Source organism: Haliotis rubra, unplaced genomic scaffold (assembly GCF_003918875.1).
Source record: "Haliotis rubra isolate DU_JTF1 unplaced genomic scaffold, ASM391887v1 Scf153, whole genome shotgun sequence".
NCBI classification, from domain to species: domain Eukaryota; kingdom Metazoa; phylum Mollusca; class Gastropoda; order Lepetellida; family Haliotidae; genus Haliotis; species Haliotis rubra.
In genome coordinates, this window is record NW_025765481.1 from 576,345 (window position 1) to 597,692 (window position 21,348).

General features: G+C 42.3%; 1 protein-coding gene and 2 long non-coding RNA genes across 21 annotated transcripts in view; 2 read left to right on the top strand and 1 right to left on the bottom strand.

Annotated features, from left to right (window-relative positions):
- The window catches only part of LOC124270614, a 67,460-nt gene that overhangs the window by 33,043 nt on the left and 13,069 nt on the right, over positions 1 to 21,348 (top strand). For 15 of the 19 annotated variants that reach the window (XM_046705632.1, XM_046705645.1, XM_046705633.1 and 12 more), the window contains one exon: positions 664 to 903. In XM_046705632.1, coding sequence (XP_046561588.1) covers positions 664 to 903 — 240 coding nt within the window. Of the gene's footprint in view, positions 1 to 636; positions 904 to 21,348 lie in introns of all 19 variants that reach the window. The other 4 variants (XM_046705638.1, XM_046705639.1, XM_046705640.1 and 1 more) reach the window with 2 other exon arrangements.
- On the top strand, positions 10,850 to 11,589 carry LOC124270621. The gene is made up of 3 exons (XR_006896845.1): positions 10,850 to 11,082; positions 11,135 to 11,207; positions 11,390 to 11,589. It is a non-coding gene; the product is annotated as an uncharacterized LOC124270621 (long non-coding RNA).
- On the bottom strand, positions 16,845 to 18,269 carry LOC124270620. The gene is made up of 2 exons (XR_006896844.1): positions 18,182 to 18,269; positions 16,845 to 17,007 (listed from the first exon to the last, which is right to left on the bottom strand). It is a non-coding gene; the product is annotated as an uncharacterized LOC124270620 (long non-coding RNA).

Consider the following 21,348-nt stretch of genomic DNA (forward strand, 5'->3'; position numbering starts at 1 on the left):
CCCGATGTTTGTTTATGTTCCCCTCGCCCTTCGGGCTCAGGAAACATAAACAAACATCGAGGGTACATCAACCCATGGGCCCCGAGGGACCAGTGAACAACGTATTTATCTTACCGAACACCTTGATGTGAATTTTGAAATATTTGAAGCACGGGTACAAATCGTTTTGTAGCTATCACTAGATTTTGCTGACAAGAAAAACAGATTTAGAGTTATCTCCCTTCCATCGATTTGCATTCGCAAAACATCGGTAATTCCCGTACATCATACGTGATTCAATGTTATTCGAGGTAAATATTTACTACCACGAAGTACAGAATGAGCTGCCATTGACAGCAGGGTACATTGAAATGTTACTCGCTTGTAAGCGGGGTACATTGAAAATAATAGAAGAGCGCTCAGCCAATCAGAAAGCGACATTTCTGTGTGCAGTAATATAATATGTGTTAATACCATTGCTACATCATGAAGCCTATTGGTTGTGTAGCAGATGGGGAAGATGAGTAAACTCAGTGGTAAAAGCGTTAGCATCTCATGAGAAATGCTAGGCTGGGACTCTCTACATAATATCTCTTTTGAACGTCCGCCCCGATATTGCTGGAATGAACTCACTCACTCACTTATTTTGTACGTCAGGTACGTCAGGTACGTCAGGTACGTCAGGTGAGACATGCAGCTTCAAGAAGACGGCAGGACAGAAGGGGATGGACAGCCTGCGGATTAACTCCGGGACTATGACGGCGGACGTGGAAGGCTGCAAGACCCTGTGTAACACAACGGAGCTGTGTATAGCAGGGGAGTTCCTCTCCACCACCAAGACGTGTCACATGTACAGCCTGGAGACAAGTCTCACTGCTCAAGCTGACATAGTGTTCTTTCAGTGGGACTGTACTAACGAAACAGGTGAGCATGCTGCAAATTGCTATTATTAAAAGACTATATGCATGTAACATTTTTATATTAAACAGAAAGTTTTCATCCCATCTTTAGCTAGGAAGTGCAGATGCAATTCTAAACTGAGATCGGTGCCATATTTATTGCGTCATAAAATAAGAACTTGATGAGTTCAACGAAGGAATAATCGAACCAAGCATTATGAGTAGGCGTGTCCCTTTGTGCCAGTAATTCAACCTGAATCTTTTGTAAGAATCTGGGGACATATGCTTTGACTTAACGGTAAATCAGTATACGAAGTGTGAGCTGGATAAGATAAGATAAGACAAAAGATGAGATAAATGTGCACGAAGTTGTCTTGGGACAACATGCGGATGGAAATTTAGTTGAAGATGGTCATCCGGAGTATCCATGGCGCCAGCTTTCTTTTAACGGATGATCGAAAGTATTCTACACACACTTGATCACTTAGCTGGTCATCTTGGTGATTACAAACTGTGGAATCAATGGCACTGAGCATCTTCATATTCTGAATGGAGTGCTTCATGGATTGTCAGAAGCAGGATTACGCTTGCGACGGGACAAGAGCGTCTATATGGCTAACTAAGTGCCATATCAAGGTTATAGACTGGGCAGCAAATATTTGCATCTAGTGGAGAAAAAGATTGCTTCAGTTCAGGAAGTGAAGGTCCCTGTGGACTGTGGAGGAATTGCGAGCTTGTCTTGGTCTTCTGAACTACTATCACAAATTTCTTCTAAATCTACCTGACACTCTTCCCCGTTTGTACAAGTTGCCACCACACAGACGCGAAATGGTTCTGGAGTTCATCCAACAGAAGAACTTGCTTCAGGCATTGGGTGTGTTTTTGACAGCCCATGGCCACAGCCACTAGAACTGCAGAATGACGCAGCATCTTACGGAGTTGGTTCGGAGAGTCTTTTAGTTTTGCTTCAAGGACACTAAATAAAGAGGAACAAAATTAGTATCAGCTTGGTGGCGATGGACTGAGTATAATGTTTGGACTGCGCAAGTTTCATAAGTATTCTGATCGTGACTGGTCACAAGTCGTTGCTGTCATTATTCAAGGAGAATAATCCAGGTGGTGTCTTCCCGAGTTCAGAGGTGGTCAATGTTATTGACCGCATATGGCCATACCATTGCCCACAAGAAAGATACACGGTAAAACAGACCCATTGGGTAGGCTGACTGTTGACTCAGAGAAGACTATAGAAGAGATGACAGGAATACTTCAGGAATTGGACATCTGAAATCTACAGACATAAGTATCCACACTGGCAGGACCATTACTGTTGTCCGAGAATGTGTCATCTGGCCACAGTGTGGCACGATAGATGACCTTTATGAGGCTCAGCCTGATCTCAGAGGGAAGGACAGATGCGTATTGAGAGGGCAATAGTTCCACTGAAAGTCCGGTCGGTCATTTTTTCGGATTCGCACCAGACTCACCCATGGATCACAAGGATCAATCTGTATTTGGTGCTGCTTTATATACTGACATACAAACAATGGTAGACATTTGCGCTTCATACCAGGAACATAGAAATTATCCAAGTGTGGCTCCCTGGGGGTTTTCTTCTCAACTGTGGCAGAACATACACATGGATTGCGCTGGTCCATTCATACACGTTTCTCATAGTGATTGACGCCAACTCCAAGTGGATCGAATATGTTCCCAAGTCGCCGTCAACTGCACAGGCGACATAGCTTAGATCAGCTAGGTAGGATGTTTTGGCCTCCTGCACAACAGACACTATTGTAACTGATAATGCTAAATCTTTGTAGATGAAGAACTTGCTTCATTCATGTCCATAAATGAAATTGAACTTATGACGCCATCACCTCATTATCCCAGAGGAAATGGTTCAGCAGAAAAGACGGTTTAAATAATACACGTTGAATTGACACAGATACTGACATAATTGCTAATCGACTACACAGGTTACTGTTCTCTTATCGACTTACACATAAAACATCGCTTTCATCTTTGTTTCTCGGACGCAGACTGCGTTCTCCATTGGACTTGATGTTTTGAAATCTAGGGTGAAGAAGAGCCAGAAAAAACCCTTGTCAATCAGTCAGCTTAAACGGCATGTATAGGGCATTTCAAACGAATGGCTTAAAGTGGGTTAAGAACTTCGCACCAGTGGATTAGTGGACAAGTTGACAGTGTAATCTTTCCATTGTCGGACATCATCATGTTAACGGGTAGTAGATTGAGCAGAAGGCATGTGGATCATGTCCGGCGAAGGATGTCATTAACTGTGCCCCCAAGTGGCGCGACTGAACCGTCAGATGCTCCGTTGGAACCGCAGTCTTCAAGGAGGAGGATGAATTTAGAGGAGATAAAAGTATCCCGGGGACATCTCACGTGTACCAGGAATGTCTGAACATGTGGAGATCACGCCGGAAGTGACATCGCCAGCACACAAAGTCAGCGATCTAACCCACTGAGCCACTGCGGCACAGGTGACTTTGTGTGCTGACGATAAGGTGTCTGACTGAGGGTATGGGCTCGAATCCCGGATGGGGACATCTCACGTGTACCAGAAATGTCTGAACATGTGGAGATCACGCCAGAAGTGACATCTCCAGCACACAACGTCAGCGATCTAACCCACTGAGCCACCGTGACTTTGTGTGCTGACGATAAGGTGTCTGACTGAGAGTGTGGGCTCGAATCCCGGATGGGATTCAACCCAACAAAAGTACTAGAATCTGTGCTTTACTGGGAAAGTGTAATCCCAAATATACATCTTGCTGCAATATGGCGTTACGTCACTACATTTTCACAAAGGGTACAGCATGGTCACGATTTGCGTATGCAATTCCAATTGCCCTTACATGACCGACTTGTTTTCTCCAGTGGGTTGTGATGGCACTCCATACGTTCTTTGTCAGGCACGGATGTGCTCTCTGAAGCGATTATTGTATACAATATACAGTATACAATTTGACTGATGATATTAATCCCCAAGGATCGACTGAAGAGAAACCTCACCACAGCACATTGAAGTCGATCCAAACATCGTGCACCCCACAATAGTGGTAAAACGTGTTTTTCACGTGCGACTGGTCAGGTGATCTTATCATTGCACGTGCATTCGATCGCACATATTCCCATCAACTTACAAAGTGAAAAAATACTTTAAAGTACTATTCAGAACAGCCAATCCTTTTTCCGCGCCTCTCAAATGTGCAGCGTGAACGTGCCGTTGGCATGCTGGAAGCGGGAACGTCAGTAAGTGACGTTGCAAGGACAATTGGGTGCAGCCGTCGGACTGTTTATGATTTACAGACTCGACTGCAACAAACTGGCACCACTGCTGATCGCCCTAGACCAGGTCGACCACGTGTGATGTCACAGGCGGAGGACCGCCGAATTGTGTCACGTCACCTCCGTAACCGTTTCTTTTGAGGGCTACAGGAAATGAGCTGTTTAGGGGCCAATTGTCGGCACAAACCATCCGAAACCCGCTGCGATCTGCTAACCTTCTTGTTCGGCGACCATATCGCGGAACCATTTTGACGCCATTACATTGACGTCAGCGTTTGCTGTGGGCCCGACGACACCTTCGATGGGCTCAGAGAGACTGGAACCTAGTTGTCTTCAGTGATGAATCAAGATTTACCCTTTGATTCGCTGATGGTAGGATGAGAGTGTGGAGGCGACGCCGTGAACGTTATTCTGGTTATTTGTGGGAACCTTAATGCTGAGGTTACCGCGACCAGGTGCTTGCCCACGAACGTATTCCATTCATGGCAGCACATGGTCCAGGTCTGCACTTTCAACATGACAATACCAGACCCCATACAGCCATCTTGACCTGGAATTACCTGCAGAACGCAGGAATCAACGTTTTTGACTGGCCGTCAAGGTCACCTGATCTCAATCCAATCGAGCACATCTGGGATGCTCTTGGCAGACTCTCAGGAACCAACCCCAGAATTTGCAGGATCTTGGTGCTGCCTTGCAGGAACAATGGCGCCGACTCCTCAATAATGTGTTCACACGCATCAGACAGTCCATGAGGAGGCGTTGATTGGCAGTTGTGAACCCACGGGGTGGCTGTACACGCTACTGAACGTTTAAAACATCAGATATATTTTCTTGTGACTTGCACCATATTCCACTGGTTATATGACAAAGAACATTATTTCGATGCATGCCGACTGTCGACATGAGAATCTGGTCCGTTCTCTACACTGCTCTTCGGCATTTCATTTGCTAACGATGGTTCAGCCACACCATACGCCTCATACAATCTCGTACCATCTGTACCTGGTGGGAATGATTTGTAAAGGGAAGGGACACGATAATCGATTTATCAAAAAAAATCAAATATTTCCTGTAAATCCATGCCAATTACCACCTGTGTGACTGACAATGCCCCAGCACTTTCATTGTAGTAGTTGTAGTTGTAGGTTGTTCAACTATAGTTGTAATTGTTGCAGTAGTTGTAGGTGACACTGTAGCGACTACAATTTCACTGCTACAAACGTTATCATAAAACGTTATATCAAGCCAATTATTTCCTGCAAATCAGCAAGTATATATTTCTGATGTATATTTTCTCATTGTGTCTACATTATTATTCAACAGAAACCACAACTATCACTACAACCACAACCACAATTACTACACCTACTGCAACTACTACTCCTACTACAACAACAACTACTACTCCTACTACTACAACAACTATTACTCCTACTACAACAACTACTACTCCTACTACAACAACAACAAATAACTAACTACTTACTACAAATTAAATGCATTACTACAGCACCTACTACTACTACTACTACTACTTTCATACAACTACTACTACAACAACCTACTACTACTACAACTACAACAACTACTACTCCATTCCTACTACTACTCCTACTACAATGCATAACACCTACTACTACTTTCTACCTACTACTACAACACCTACAACAACTACTACCTCCTACTACCAACTACTACAACAACTACTACTACTACTCCTACTACTACTACAACCTACTCCATTCTACTACAACTACTACTTCACCTACTACAAATAACACTACTACTAAACTACTACTAACAACTACTACAACTTCTACTCCTACTACAACAACTACTACTCCTACTACAACAACTACTACTTCCTACTACCAACTTCTACTACAACACTCTACTACAACCTACTACAAATAACAACTACTACAAGTACTACTACAACAACCTCCTACTACTACTACAACACTCTACTACCCTGCTGCCACCTACTACTCACTGTTCTTTTTCTGTTTCTTCTTCCTTCCTTCTGCTGTTTCTTCTTCCTCTTCTGCTCTCACTGCTTCACTACTCCTTCTACTGTTTAACTACTACTGCTTCCTCCTTTCTTTTCTTTCTTCACAACTACTACTGTGTATTTTCTTCTTCTCACTGCTGGCCACTCCTTTCTTTCTGTTCTTTCTTCTTTCTCCTACTGTGGCTATCCTCACTACTACTCTTTCTGTGCTACTACTACTGTTTCCTCTTTCTGTGGCCTCACTGTGTTCACTCACTGACAGCTACTGTGACTGCTGGGATCCACTGCTGGTCCACTACTACTGCTTTTCTTCTGTTCTTTCTCCTCTGTGTGTGTGTGCCTCCTGCCTGTGTGGCTGTGTCTCCTCCTGTGTGTCTTCTCTCCTGTGTGGCCTGTGTGCCTTCTGTGTGTGTGCTCCTCCTTCCTCCTGTGTGTGGCTGTGTGTGGTTTCCTGTGTCTTGTGCTCACTGTGGCTGTGTTCCTCTGTGTCTGTCTCTCCACTCCTGTGTGTGGCTGTGGCTGCCTCCACTGTGGCCTCTGGCTGTCTGTCCTGTGGCTGGTTCTCCTGTGGCTGTGCCTTCCTCCAGTTTCCTCCTGTCTGGGTGATTCTGTGTGGGATCAGTGTCGTTTGTTCCTGTCCTGGTTCTGGTGGGTTAAATAAACTGTGTGTCTTTCTTCAAGTGGTCCTTATTCAGTTCCATACATGTTCATCCACATTCATGCATATTGCGATGTCCTGAATGTTGGGTGGATGACTACGTGGTGTTTGGTGGTCTAGGTCTTCTAGACGTGTTGTTCCACAGGCCATACAAGGTTTTTGTCAGTGTTTAGACCTGTTGGGTTTGTGTTCTTCCACGTACAGCACCACGTGAGGTCCGGGTTTGGGATTCAGTGGCTGCTTTCGGGCGGTGCTGGGGATCCGGGTCAGGCTCCGTTGGTTGGCCATGTCATCAGTTCATTCTGGTCACTGCGTGGTGGGTTGGTCAGCTCGATTATTTTCGTCCTGCTGGGATGCTGGGGTGTGTCGGCCTCACTCACTCACTCTTCCACATTACAGGGTGCCTGTGTTTCCTGTGGTTTGTGTTGTTCACAGGCCCTGTGCTGTGTTTCTGTGTGCGTGTTGTTCCTGGTGCTGTTCTTCTGTGTTCCACGTGCTGTGTTTCCTGTGCGTGTTGTGTGCCTGTGTTTCCTGTGCGTGTGTTCCTGGTCTGTGCTGGTCGTTCCACAGTGTGTTGTTCCGGTGCCGGTGTGTGTTGTTCCATTGTGTTTCTGTGATTCCATTCCTGTGTTTCTGTGTGGTCTCTGTGATTCCTGGTGTGTCATTTCTGTGTGTTGTTCCACAGTGTGCTGTCCATTTCTGTGTTCCTGGTGTGCTTCTGTGTTTCTGTGCGTTCCTGGGTGCCTGTGTTTCGTTGTTCCACAGTGTGTGTTTCCTGTGCATGTTGTTCCTGTCTGTGCTGTGTTTCTGTGCGTTCCTGGGTTCTGTGTTTCTGTGGTGACGGTGTGCCACTGTGTTTTCCACATTGCTGTGTTTCTGTGTGTTGTTCCATTCCTGTGTTTCTGATGTGTTGTTCCTGTGCATTGCGTGTTTCTGTCTCGTTCCTGTCTGTTCCTGTCGTTTCTGTCAATGTTCCTGTGCAGTGCGTTGTGTGTTGTTCCACAGTGCGTACTGTGTTTCCTTACCAATGTTTCACTGTGTTCGTGTTCTGTTCCACAGTGTTGGTCGTTAACGCTTACCAATGTTTCTGTGCGTGTTGGTGTCCACAGTGTTTACTGTTAACGCTTTACCAATCGTTTCTGTTGATCCACGGTGTTACCTTAACACTTCACCAATGTTTCTGTGCGTGTTGTTCCATTGCACCTTACATTAACACTTACCAATGTTTCTGTACGTGTTGTTCCACAGCGCCCATTACCGCTTACCAATGTTTCTGTACGTGTTGTTCCACAGTACTTTACGTTAACGCTTACCAATGTTTCTGTACGTGTTGTTCCACAGTACCCACAACAGCGCTTACCAATGTTTCTGTACGTGTTGTTCCACAGTACTTACATTAACACTTACCAATGTTTCTGTACGTGTTGTTCCACAGTACTTACATTAACACTTACCAATGTTTCTGTACGTGTTGTTCCACAGTGCTTACATTAACACTTACCAATGTTTCTGTACGTGTTGATCCACAGTATTTACATTAACACTTACCAATGTTTCTGTACGTGTTGTTCCACAGTACCGACATTGGCAGTTTCCAGTGTATGTAGTCAGTGTAGTACATGAGTACTTGTTAATGTTTGAATCAAGATGGTGCTGGTGTGATTCAGCACCCTGTTTTTCGCTGTTTTTGACAATGTTGCATTTCACTCAAACTCAACGAATATTGAATCGGTTGCTTCACTTCATGTTCCAACATGTCGTTTAAAGTGCCCATTCAGAACAAACACACAAAGTTGCATTGACCTTATAGTATAGATGGCCACACCACGTTTAAGTTTGTATAAGGCTATCACATTTTGAGGTGTGTTCCTATATTTTTGATTGTAGTATATAATTAGTATGCAAAAACACCATAGGTTCTATTTTTCTAAACACGCTCCTGGGAGTGCTTCTATTTATACGTCTTATTGATGTTGACTGTCTCCTTCAGGTCAACAGTACAACGAAGTGGGTGCGATAGCATCTCCGCCGCAGGAGTCGCCGTCCTCCTCCTCACCATTCCCATGCTGGTCTGCATGATCATGTCCAGGTGAGCTACAACTGGTCTTGTGGCTCAAGTCCATATATAATGTGGCGTCAAACGCACACAAGCCGATAGAGCATTTCTGCGGCTAATGCATGAAAATAAGATTTATGTAAACTGACGAACAAACAAATTACATCCCTAGTTCCTGGGGATTCTTTTTCAACAAATAATGTTAATATTTTGAAAAATATTTTGATTGTGACTTACAAGTGACAAACATTGAATATCTAAATGATCTGCCCGCATCTCACGTTCCTCGCTCAACCGAGACGACTCAGTCGATGTTGACTGGTGAACAACATGCCCCATGGTCGATAAGGCCCGGATGCATTCAACCGTCTCATAACCGTGTTCCTGATGCTGTAGAGCACCAACGCTGTCGGTGGTGATGACGTCACCGTGATACATCAGTTGCGCAGATGATGGTCATAATGGAAGGTCTTCCAGTTGTTGGACGGTCAGATGGTTGACGCGTGTCACGTGCTCTGGCAACAAGGTTGGTCGGAGACCACATCAACGACATTGCAATGGCTCGTTGTTTAGATTATTCTGTCGTTTTGAAGAGTGTCGCAGCAGCTGTACCACAACCATCTCAGTCGGCCCAAGTACTTTTGACGCATAAGATGCACTTGCGATTCAACTGAATCATGATTTACATGATAACCACTCATATTATTATGAATTATATCTGTGGGATTTACACGTACACAACATTTTTGACTTGTAAGTCACAATCAAAACACTTTTTAATAATCCCCAAACACCAGGTGTTTATGTCAGTTTAGTTAATCCGTTGAAAAAATGCAAGAGAATGGTTAAAGGTTTGTTTTGGCAACATGCAGACGGACACTTTACATACTTGTATTGATACTGGAAATTGAACTTCGGACTTCTATTAGTGAGCTTGACTGGCAGGTAACCAGTCTTCCCTAACCGTAATCATACGTTACGGACGTCCCATATCGATTAAGTAGAGAAACCTAATATCGTGAGTTCGAATCTCGGTTCTGTTTCTAGGTTTGGCTGCACCATACCGGGGTCGTGGGTTTGTGATAATTGCAAAACGTGTAACATTCGGCGTTCGCCCCACTTCAAGCAGAAATATTGCTCAAAAGCAGTGTTAGATCAAACTCAACCACTCGCTCAGTTCCGACACAATCCGATCACTTATGTAGTTTACTGTTGATGTGTTGTATTTTCCAGAAAAAATCAAAGCAAGAGGGCACAGCCGGCATTGAACCATCTACAGGGGCCCGATTTCACAGAGAGGTCTTCACGGTATTGATAAAACTAATGCCAAGCAATATGAGTGAGTGAGTCAGTGAGTGAGTTAGTGAGTGTGTCAGTGAGAGATTGGGCCAATCAGTGAGTGAGTGTGCCAATGAGTTAGTGTGTGAGCCAGTGAGTGAGTGAGCCAGTGAGTGACTGAATCAGTAAGTTAGTGAGTGAGTGAGCCAGTGAGTTAGTGAGTCGGTGAGTGAGTGAGTGAGCCAGTGAGTGAGTCAGTGAGTCGGCCAGTGGGAAGGCTTTAAGTCAGCTTTAACTGACAGTTCTGATCGAGCACGGTTTAGCTCCAACAGAACAATTATTTCCATTGGCATGTCAAAGTGAATCAAAAGTATATTTCATAAGACCCATTCACATCTTAGCATTCGCCACCGACAAACAAAGACTGAAGTTATATCATTGCTGGTCACGTCTCGCTTATCAGATTAGACGAAAGACAATCGAAAATTGTTAATACAAGCGACAAACCCCTTTCCACATCCATAACAAATGGAATTCAGCTGAGTGATGGGACAATGGGATTCAGCTGAGTCAGGTGACAGTGGGGTTCATCTGAGTGAGTTGACAATGGGATTCAGTTGAGTGAGTTGACAATGGGATTCAGTTGAGTGAGTTGACAATGTGATTCAGCTGAGTGAGTTGACAATGTGATTCAGCTGAGTGATGGGACAATGGGATTCAGCTGAGTGATGGGACAATGGAATTCAGCTGAGTGATGTGACAATGGGATTCAGCTGAGTGAGTTGACAATGGAATTCAGCTGAGTGATGTGACAATGGGATACATCTGAGTGTTGAGACAATGGGATTCAGCTGAGTGAGTTGACAATGGAATTCAGCTGAGTGATGTGACAATGGGATACAGCTGAGTGATGGGACAAAGGACTTCAACTGAGTGAGTTGACAATGGGATTCAGCTGAGTGATTGGACAGTGGAATTCAGCTGAGTGATGGGACAGTGGGATTCAGCTAAGTGACGGGAGAATGGAATTCAGTTGAGTGATGGGACAATGGGACACACGCGAGTGAGTTGACAATGGGATTCAGCTGAGTGAGTTGACAATGGGATTCAGCTGAGTGAGTTGACAATGGAATTCAACTGAGTGATGGGACAATGGGATTCAGTTGAGTGATGTGACAATCGGATTCAACCAGGTGATGTGACAATCGGATTCAACTGGGTGATGTGACAATCGGATTCAACTGGGTGATGTGACAGTGGTATTCAGTTGAGTTAGCAATTGATCTGTTTTATTGATTTGTGTGAATTGACATTTGCATGACAAGTCAGATATATATATCCGTGTTAATATCGGTGACTCTTTTTAAAGTGGTAATACAGGTGATTAATATTAGCCTCATCTGTACAGCTACAACAGTTAGTTCAGCTTCAGGCCACATCTTGTCTGAACTGGTTTTACTCCCCAAAGAAAAGTAGTAAAAGGCAGATGAATCCTATCTGTTCCCAAAACTCGATCATTTCATGAGGCAGTTATATTTACTGACTCGGAATTCAGACCTCAACCAAGCGTATTAGAAAGATCCTTCACCTCAAGCTGGCAAGAGGAAGACTGGAACAGCTGGCTGGCACATGTACTCCGTTTGTTCTTATGTGAAATCAAATCGACCAATTCGTCGACGTAATAAACGCGAAGACGTCATAATCACGAGACTTCGTCTTGTACACTGTGGTTTAACTCTGCGTCACTGATAAAGAGGTCTCTCCCTTATGTACACATTGTCACGGAAATACTCTCGAGACAGTGAAATGATATCAGATTAAATTTACGAAGTGCAGTACTTCAGAAGGAAAGCTCATTTTCTCTAAGTACACGTTTGGGCCCCAACATATTTTATGGTTCAATTCTGCGGGCAATATTAGACTTCGTGTGTGCATCGGGAAAATGATTGATATATTATAAAATTTTGATAAACACATACATCTGTATGAACTTTTAAACCAATTTAAAGACCACTCCTTATCTGATCTGTTTATTGAAAGAGTTGTTACTTTTCAGAAATGAAATAGTAATTACCTGCGGTTTTAAAATATAAACTATATCATGAAGCATATTAGTTACTCATCACATTTGGATTACTCTGTTTAAAGTCATTTGATGTGTTGGGCGTAAATAGACCCATAAAGGTCCAAGTCGCCCTGAAAGCCAAATACATTACCATATCATTTAATGACAAGTGACCGTGTTCCCCCCGAGCCTGCATACCTGTCTTTGTGTACCATCATGTCCGTGTGTACCATCATATCCTTGTGTACCATAATGTCTTTGTGTACCATGGTGTCCGTGTGTACCATGATGTCTGTGTGCATCATGATGTCCGTGTGTACCATCATATCAGTGTGTACAATCATGTCCGTGTGTACTATAATGTCCGTGTGTACTATGATGTCCGTGTTTACCATGATGTTAGTGTGTTCCATGGTGTTCGTGTGTACCATGGTGTCCGTGTGTACTATGATGTCTGTGTGTACTATGATGTCCGTGTGTACCATGGTGTCCGTGTGTACTATGGTGTCCGTGTTTACCATGATGTTAGTGTGTTCCATGGTGTTCGTGTGTACCATGGTGTTAGTGTGTTCCATGATGTCCGTGTGTATTATGATGTCTGTGTGCACCATGATGTCTGTGTGTACCATGATGCCTGTGTGTACTATGATGTCCGTGTGTACTATGATGTCCGTGTTTACCATGATGTTAGTGTGTTCCATGGTGTTCGTGTGTACCATGATGTTCGTGTGTACCATGATGTCCGTGTGTACCATGATGTCTGTGTGTACCATGATGCCTGTGTGTACCATGAAATCCGTGTGTTCCATGATGTCTGTGTGTACCATCGTATCCGTGTGTATCATTACGTCCATATCTACCAGTATGTCCTACATGAACATGTTGTTTCAATATTGTAGGTTTAGTATCCGTGTGTACCATGATGTCTGTGTGTACCATGATGTCCGTGTGTACCATGATGTCCGTGTATACCATGATGTCCGTGTGTACCATCGTATCCGTGTGTACCATGAAGTCCGTGTGTACCATGATGTCCGTGTATACCATCGTATCCGTGTGTACCATCATGTCCGTGTGTACCAAGATGTCCTGCATGATCATGTTGTTTCAATATTGTAGGTTTAGTGTCCGTGTGTACCATCATGTCTGTGTGTACCATGACGTCCGTGTGTACCATCATGCCTGTGTGTACCATGATGTCCTTGTGTACCATCGTATCCGTGTGTATCATTACGTCCATATCTACCAGTATGTCCTACATGATCATGTTGTTTCAATACTGTAGGTTTAATGTCCGTGTGTACGATGATGTCCGTTTGTACGATGATGTCCGTTTGTACGATGATGTCCGTTTGTACGATGATTTGTACGATGATGTCCGTGTGTACCATGATGTCCGTGTACCATCATATCTGACACGTGAAGGACGAATCTACTCGACCTGGACTCGTGATGGACGTTTGTATATACATGTATGTGAACAACGTGAAGGCAGAATCAGAGTTGTTCATACCGAGTCGGATCTGGACAAATACAGTCGCTAAAATGTGTTGTGACTTGAGATATAATGTGTCCTTATTAATAGTTTGGATTTATTTACACGATTCAGTGAGTATATATGCCTGATATTGTTATACGTATCTTATTACATACACTACGCTTTCATAGTATACAAGATACCGTTCATTATCTTTTTACATGTAAGTTATACACTGCTATTAGAAATAATACCTACTTCTATGTAAATGGCCACAATCTCCAAACTGTGTTATACGGAATACCTCCGGCAAATAACAACGTCAATAAGAACATAATAGAGTCCCTGCATCAATACATCTATAAGTCTAAACGATTTGACAAATTATACTCACAATTATATGCAATCAATTAATGAAGTGTAGCTGCAAGTTCAATGTTTATAAGCACCTACAACGCACATATATGATATCTGCTTGTTTGCCAAACCAGATTCTCTAGGAATAAAAATATGTTTAAACCATACAAGATACTTGCTAATTCATGTTTTTGGTTGTATCTAATCACTGTATATACACTCACCATTCTCCAAACTTTGTACATAAATGTTTTATCAATCTGTTGTACTGTAAACTTGTCCATGTTAAAAAGTATTCCAAAGCACAAGTTTAGAACACACATGGTATCCAAATTGTTCGATAAACGAATTTATACAACTATTTTGAGTAACATCAGCCAATCCTGATCACGTATCCGCATTGTCTTGCTTTTCCTATGTAAACTCAATCAGCCATATGGGTAATGACATAACACAGTACCGTGCGGCGATCGGGGTATACCAAGGTGTGCGTTGTCACTACAAACAGAAACACTTTCAAATCAGACCTGACCTAGTTTTTACGATTTGTCACAACTTGAGATATATATTTTCACAAGAAATTCACCTAGCTTTCAAATTGTTACTTATTGAATGGAAAACATGTTATGTCATTTTTGTTCTGTGCTTACTTCAATCAAGTTTCAGCAAGGTAAACGCTGCGTTGATTATCCTATTGTTACTCCAGCTTGCCGGAGATATCGAGTCAAATCCCGGGCCTTCCAATGTAAGCCCAGATCATTCACTCTCTATATGTCACTTAAATGTAAGACGTTTTCGTCACAAGCAAAGGTATTTGTCTGAAATGTTGTCAGATTATGATATTGTATGTTTGACTGAAACTCACCTTGATGAATCTATTTCTGATGAAAATCTAAAATGGAATGATTTTCATGACCCCATTAGAAAAGATAGAAATGCTTTTGGTGGTGGTGTTATGATTTATGTTAGAAACAATGTTAATTTTAAAAGACTTGTTGAACTAGAAAATATAAACGACGAATAAAAGCCATTAATTATCTGCGCAATCTACAGACCAGAATATAATAAAAAACAGTTTTGGAGTAGACTTGACAACGCTATTGACTGACTGATTGACTGAGTTTGGTTTTACGCCGCTTTTAGCAATATTCCAGCAATATCACGGCGGGGGACACCAGAAATGGGCTTCACACATTGTACCCATGTGGGGATTCGAACCCGGGTTTTCGGCGTGACGAGACAACGCTATTGAAACCGCTCTAGACATATCTAGTACAGTTATTGTTACTGGTGACATAAATGTAAATATATTTTTAATTTTTTTTTTCATGTTTTTATTCCCAGAATTATGTTGACAGACTTTACCTCAGTAGTACAGTACAGGTAGCGTCTTAGTATGCAAGTACAGTGTTTCTTTGATCTCATTGTCAAATAACATGCTGTTCACATATGTGTAAAAACGGTCAAAAACTAAGCATGTATATGAAGTGTTACATGTTTACAGATTTTACCTCGGTAGTACACAGTACAGTACAAATAGTTTCATTGTACACAAGTACAGTGTTTCCTTTGTCACTCACTGTAACATCATGCTGTTCACAAATATGCAAAATGGTCTAACTAAGCATGTACGTGAAGTATTACATGTTTACAGACTTTATCTCAGTAGTACAGTACAGTACAATACCGGTAACCTCATAGTACATAAATATGTAAAATGGTCAAACTAAGCATGTATATGAGTGTTACATGTTTACAGATTTTACCTCAGTAGTACAGTACAGTACAGTACAGGTAGCCTCCTAGTACACAAGTACAGTGTTTCCTTGATCATATTGTCCCATATCATGCTATTCTCAAAGATGTAAAATGGTCAAACTAAGCATATATATGAGTGTTACATGTTTACAGATTTTACCTCGGTAGTACAGTACAGTACAGTACAGGTAGCTTCATAGTACACAAGTACAGTGTTTCCTTGATCGCATTGTCAAATATCATGCTATTCCCAAATATATAAAATGGTCAAACTAAGCATGTATATGAACATAAATGTAATTCTCCGTACACACCATGCAATGATAACATCACCAATTCACTAACAACAAACATCACAAGAATATTGGCCCGGTCGCAGTGTCGACACACGGCAGTGTATTACAAATATTGCAAACAGTGTGACATCAACGCACCAACCTTCAAAATACACTTCCCTCCTTCAACATTACATCATCAGGTGTGGAACCGCTGCCCGACACGTAAACAGAGATCAAAAACTGCATTCAAGAGAAAATTACTCTGGACCGTGACACTGTTCTCCCGACGAAGTCAGCGGCACCTTTCTGGGGAGTTTACAGCTTAACCTTTGATGTACTGAGCATGCCATAAATACAAATTATGATGTATACTGTACAACATAGCACATGAGGGAAACAATCCTCGTCCAAACAGACCACGTTCAAAGTGAACTCGTATTATCAAGGCTCGCCAGCCTAGAACACAGATAATACACCTCTCTCATATACATGCAAATCAAGTATCTGCTTAGCTGCATTACAATACTTATATTACGAATTATCATAACTCAACAAAGAGTAAGCAAACACGTAAATTCACACTATAAGCGTACCATAAAAGCTCACTAGCCGACCCGACCATACCAAAAACAGGTAAATCAACTGTATGCTGAGCTGCATTACAAAACATATTTCGTATTCTCTCGGCTCAACAGCCAAACAGACAAAAAAAATATATGTACACAATAAACGTATTATAAAGACTCGTCAGCCTACGCTTCTGAACGAAGAAACTTTAATGCATGATTAGGCTCACTCGCCAACACGACCATACCATACACAGGTCGACCCGACAAGGGAACATCCACTCACACGAGCATCACGTCAGATTACAATCTGAAAATAGAAATCATATTAATATTTTGCAACACTCAAAGAAACAAACACTGTAATATGAACACTGCCGTGGTAATTAGCGAGAGAAGACCTACTGTCATACACCCTATATATACCCTAGATCACCCGGTGTAATTACCTCCCTTTACCATTGCATACCACTACGGAAAAGTAGTTTCTCTCTTATTCACAATGCATTCAACCGAGAGAAACATCATTTCTCCGTACACACCATGCAATGATAACATTACCAATTCACTAACAACAAACATCACAAGAATATTGGCCCGGTCGCAGTGTCGACACGGGCGGAGCCTCAAAGAAAGTCTACAGTCAAAGAGACAGAGAAACTGAAAGTCTTCTCTGTAAATTATCTTTAATGTAACCATCCTTTGCGTTTTCACTTCTCCAACGGCCATGTCTCTTAAACAGTCTATCGTGCACACCCTTGTTTGCCGCTGTTGTTGCTCCACCACTCCTTAAACTATGCAGTCCATAATTCCTGATATCACTCTCACAAAGGGAGCAAAGGCATCAATGAAAAGCTCTCTAAGACGAGTATATGACATTGGGGAATCATTTTTTTCCTAAGTATATAACCATTCTTAGTCTTGGTAATGCTTCTGAAAATATATTCATCAGATGAAGGCAAAATACTTGAAATCTCAAGATATTTCTCCAAACATGAAACTGGGCATAGCTTAGAATTTGTCCTACCAATAACAATCCATGAACCATCCCTGTATATATCAGTCTTGGATTGCTCAATAAATAACATTATATGAGACTCATAGAATTCAATGTCGGAACGTCTGATGTGTAATAACTCTGATGATCTCAAGAAACCTGAATAAGCTAGAAAACACATACACACAATTCTCACATCACAAAGCGTGGGATGAGACATACATACATCATACAACTTTTCCAATAAAGCAGGTGTTATGGGTTCCTTTTTTTAGAAACAGATTTAGCCAATCTCCTTTTGGCTGCTTCCAATACATTTTAACCAACCCATTATCAAGTGGGACTTTGCAATCCTACTACAACATGAGCATGCCGAATGCCATATAAAACGCTGTCTGCACAGAAGCAAACGAATCACTCTTCTGAACAACAGACACCAAATAAATTGCACAGTGCAAAGGGGCAATAGGTAAACTTGTAGGCATACCACAAGATTGCGCCCACCGTTTCCAGGCCTGAAAACCGTATCTGTACTTCCGCGACGTAGACTCAGCTCTACATTCGCTCAACAACTCTGGTAAATCCTGTCACCAGTCCCCTCACACCAGGGGTAACGCCTTCATCTCCTCTCCATAAGCACAAGATATCACACCTGTAACACGCAATATACAAAATCAACATTTGCTAAAATCAACTCGCAGAGCTAACATGTTAAAGTGCAAGTCCTGTTCACCAAACAAACCGCCTCTTATCCTGGAAGGCACATAACTTTGTTTAGTTTTGGGTAAATACATGTATTCTAACACCTGAGGGATAAACAAATAGCTACATGTGATAAGTGGCCAAAACATGCCGAATACCATTCAGGTACTACAAGAGTGCCTCTCGCCCGACACTCAGCCATGTGTCTCAAAGTCCTCGGTATCATACCAACAGGGGTACAACCCAATTCATGACGTCACTCCAACTAACTGAAAAACAGTCCACTGCAGAACATCCTGGATTATAATATCTGGAATTAAAACATGACAAGTTTGCATTGTACCAAGATGCGAATCTATCCACATCATGAGGGCCCCATTTGTCATCTATCCGTTTGAATACATGTGAGGCAATAGCCAAATCATCATAGTCAAGTATCTTACTCAGCATATCTGCCACTGCATTCTCTGCACGCGGGATCCACTGCATACTCAGAGCAACATTTCGCGTTGAACACAACTCAAATATATCAAGAGCTATTGACTGTAAATGGGGCTTCATACTTCCCTTGTCCACTATAGTTACCACATTCTGATTGTCAGTACACCACATAATCCTACGATGCTGCATTTTGATGAATAAAGCTTTTCAAAACAAGATAAACAGCTTTCAACTCTCCAAGTTGAACTTTTCCTAGCCTCTTCTTCTGACCACTGGCCATGGGAAAAGCCGAATCCATCTCTACACAATAGCCTCCATATCCAGTGTCACTTGCATCGCTGTACACGACACGACTCACAGTGGAACTTTTAATCAGCACTGTACTCGACAGACGAGGAATGTTATCAATCCAATACCTTAACTGATCAACACTAAGCACCGACAGATGAACTTTTCTGTTCCAAGATTGAGCTGACAAAATATCAATACTCAAAACCTCGTCATGAGTTGAACTACATTCCCCATCCTTCTAATTTCATAGCGATTATCTGTCCGACCACCGCTGCAATCAAACGCACTGGCTGATTAAAACGTTTATTACTCAACAGAAATTTCAAATTTGCTACAACCTTATCCAACTTCCTCTGAGGAACAGATAAACGCAACTGTCGCGTGTCTATGTGGAAACCTAACCACTCTACAGACTGAGAGGGAGCCCACAGTGATTTTTCAACCTTCGGAACAAAACCAGACTTGATCAAGTCTCCTTTCACCGCCTCACCAGACACACGAGTGATATGCTCAGACTGCGCTGACAAGATACCGTCATCTAAAACGTGACTACCCTTTTTTCCTTCGAAACGCCACTTTTTGACCAACTGTCGTGTAATCTTTGTAAACACATAGGGCGCTGATGTAAGCCCGAAAGGTAAAACCATAAACTTGTAATACTGTTTCTCTTGTAATGCGTTTACCCAAGCAAAGCCTAAAAATTCGGTATGACCCTCAAAAATGTCTACATGATGATAAGCTGAATGTATATCGAACTTAATCAGCCAGTCATTGAGGTTAATGTACTCAAGCGCAGATTTCAGTCTTCATATTTAACTGACTTTTTGTTAATAAACTTGTTCACTCAGAGACAGATCTAAGATTAGACGCTTTTTCCCCGAAGACTGAATAGACACAGAAAGTGGATTTTTCTGTATAGGGTGGAGCATCACACTCAACAATCAAGTGTTTTTTGTGCAACTCTGAAATAGCCTGACTGACAAAATCTGAATGTTCCAACGCCGACTTGTTATTTCGTAAATCCATCCTCGGCGGTCTGGAAATGAAAGGAATTTTGTATCCTTTGTCTATAATGTCTATAACAAATTGTGAAGCACCTGTACTATGCCAGAATGCAATACTAGACTTTAAACGACCCTTCACTATGATTTCCGCTGACCCCTGTTCATATTCATAAAATCATGAGTGAGAGCAATATCATAATCAATATCATCATTGTCTAAGCGTACTTCAAAGTTAGACTTAACTGACAAATCTGTATCGTCCTGTCTATGAGACACTGGTAGCTGTAGCATTGGCTGCTGACGTGGCTCTGATCGTGCTGGCTGTACGGTAGGGGCACTCTCTGACATAGTGCGAGAACTCCCGCAGTGGTGGCATGAACCCTGTCGGGAACCTTTGACACGAAAGACTGCACGACTGGAACACTGTGCACAGGAGTATGCACAGGTAGAGCGTGTTATTGCGTGCGACGTAACACTTGGTCTCCGGTAAAAGCTCGAGAGCTCCATACGGGGATCTCCGGTTTTGTTTGGCTTTAAGCTTCTTGACTGCCTTAAGTTCTGCTTTCTCAATTTTCTTGTCATCATCACTATCATCAGCCAACTCGTTAGAAACGTAATTTTCACTGTCTCCCAGCCCCTTCCGATGAGTCCGCAATTTTAATCAATTTATTTCTCTTTTCTAGTTTAGATATAGCCGCTTCAATATACTCGGAAACATCTTCACCATTCACACCGTATTTAGCTTGCCTTGCTGTGAATAAATCCTCCAGAACTTCAGAGTTGACATTAAACTGAATTCTGTTCCCTTCACGAGACCATGAATATTCTGTATCAGTCTTCAATTTTTTCAACCCCTTGGCCTGCTCGATGAATTCTTCTCTCAAATGCGATAGCTTTTCGTCAAACACAGCTTCAAAGTCTCGTTGATTGTCAAGCCTTTTCAAAATGGCGTCAAGTTTTTGCCGCGGTTGAATCCTCAGACATGATTGCTGCGTAACAATATGATCACTGCCGTGGTAATTAGCGAGAGAAGACCTACTGTCATACACCCTATATATACCCCTAGATCACCCGGTGTAATTACCTCCCTTTACCATTGCATACCACTACGGAGAAAGTAGTTTCTCTCTTATTCACAATGCATTCAACCGAGAGAAACATCATATATGTTGTCTTCCAGTACACATGCTGTCCATAACATTCGGAATAGAAAAAA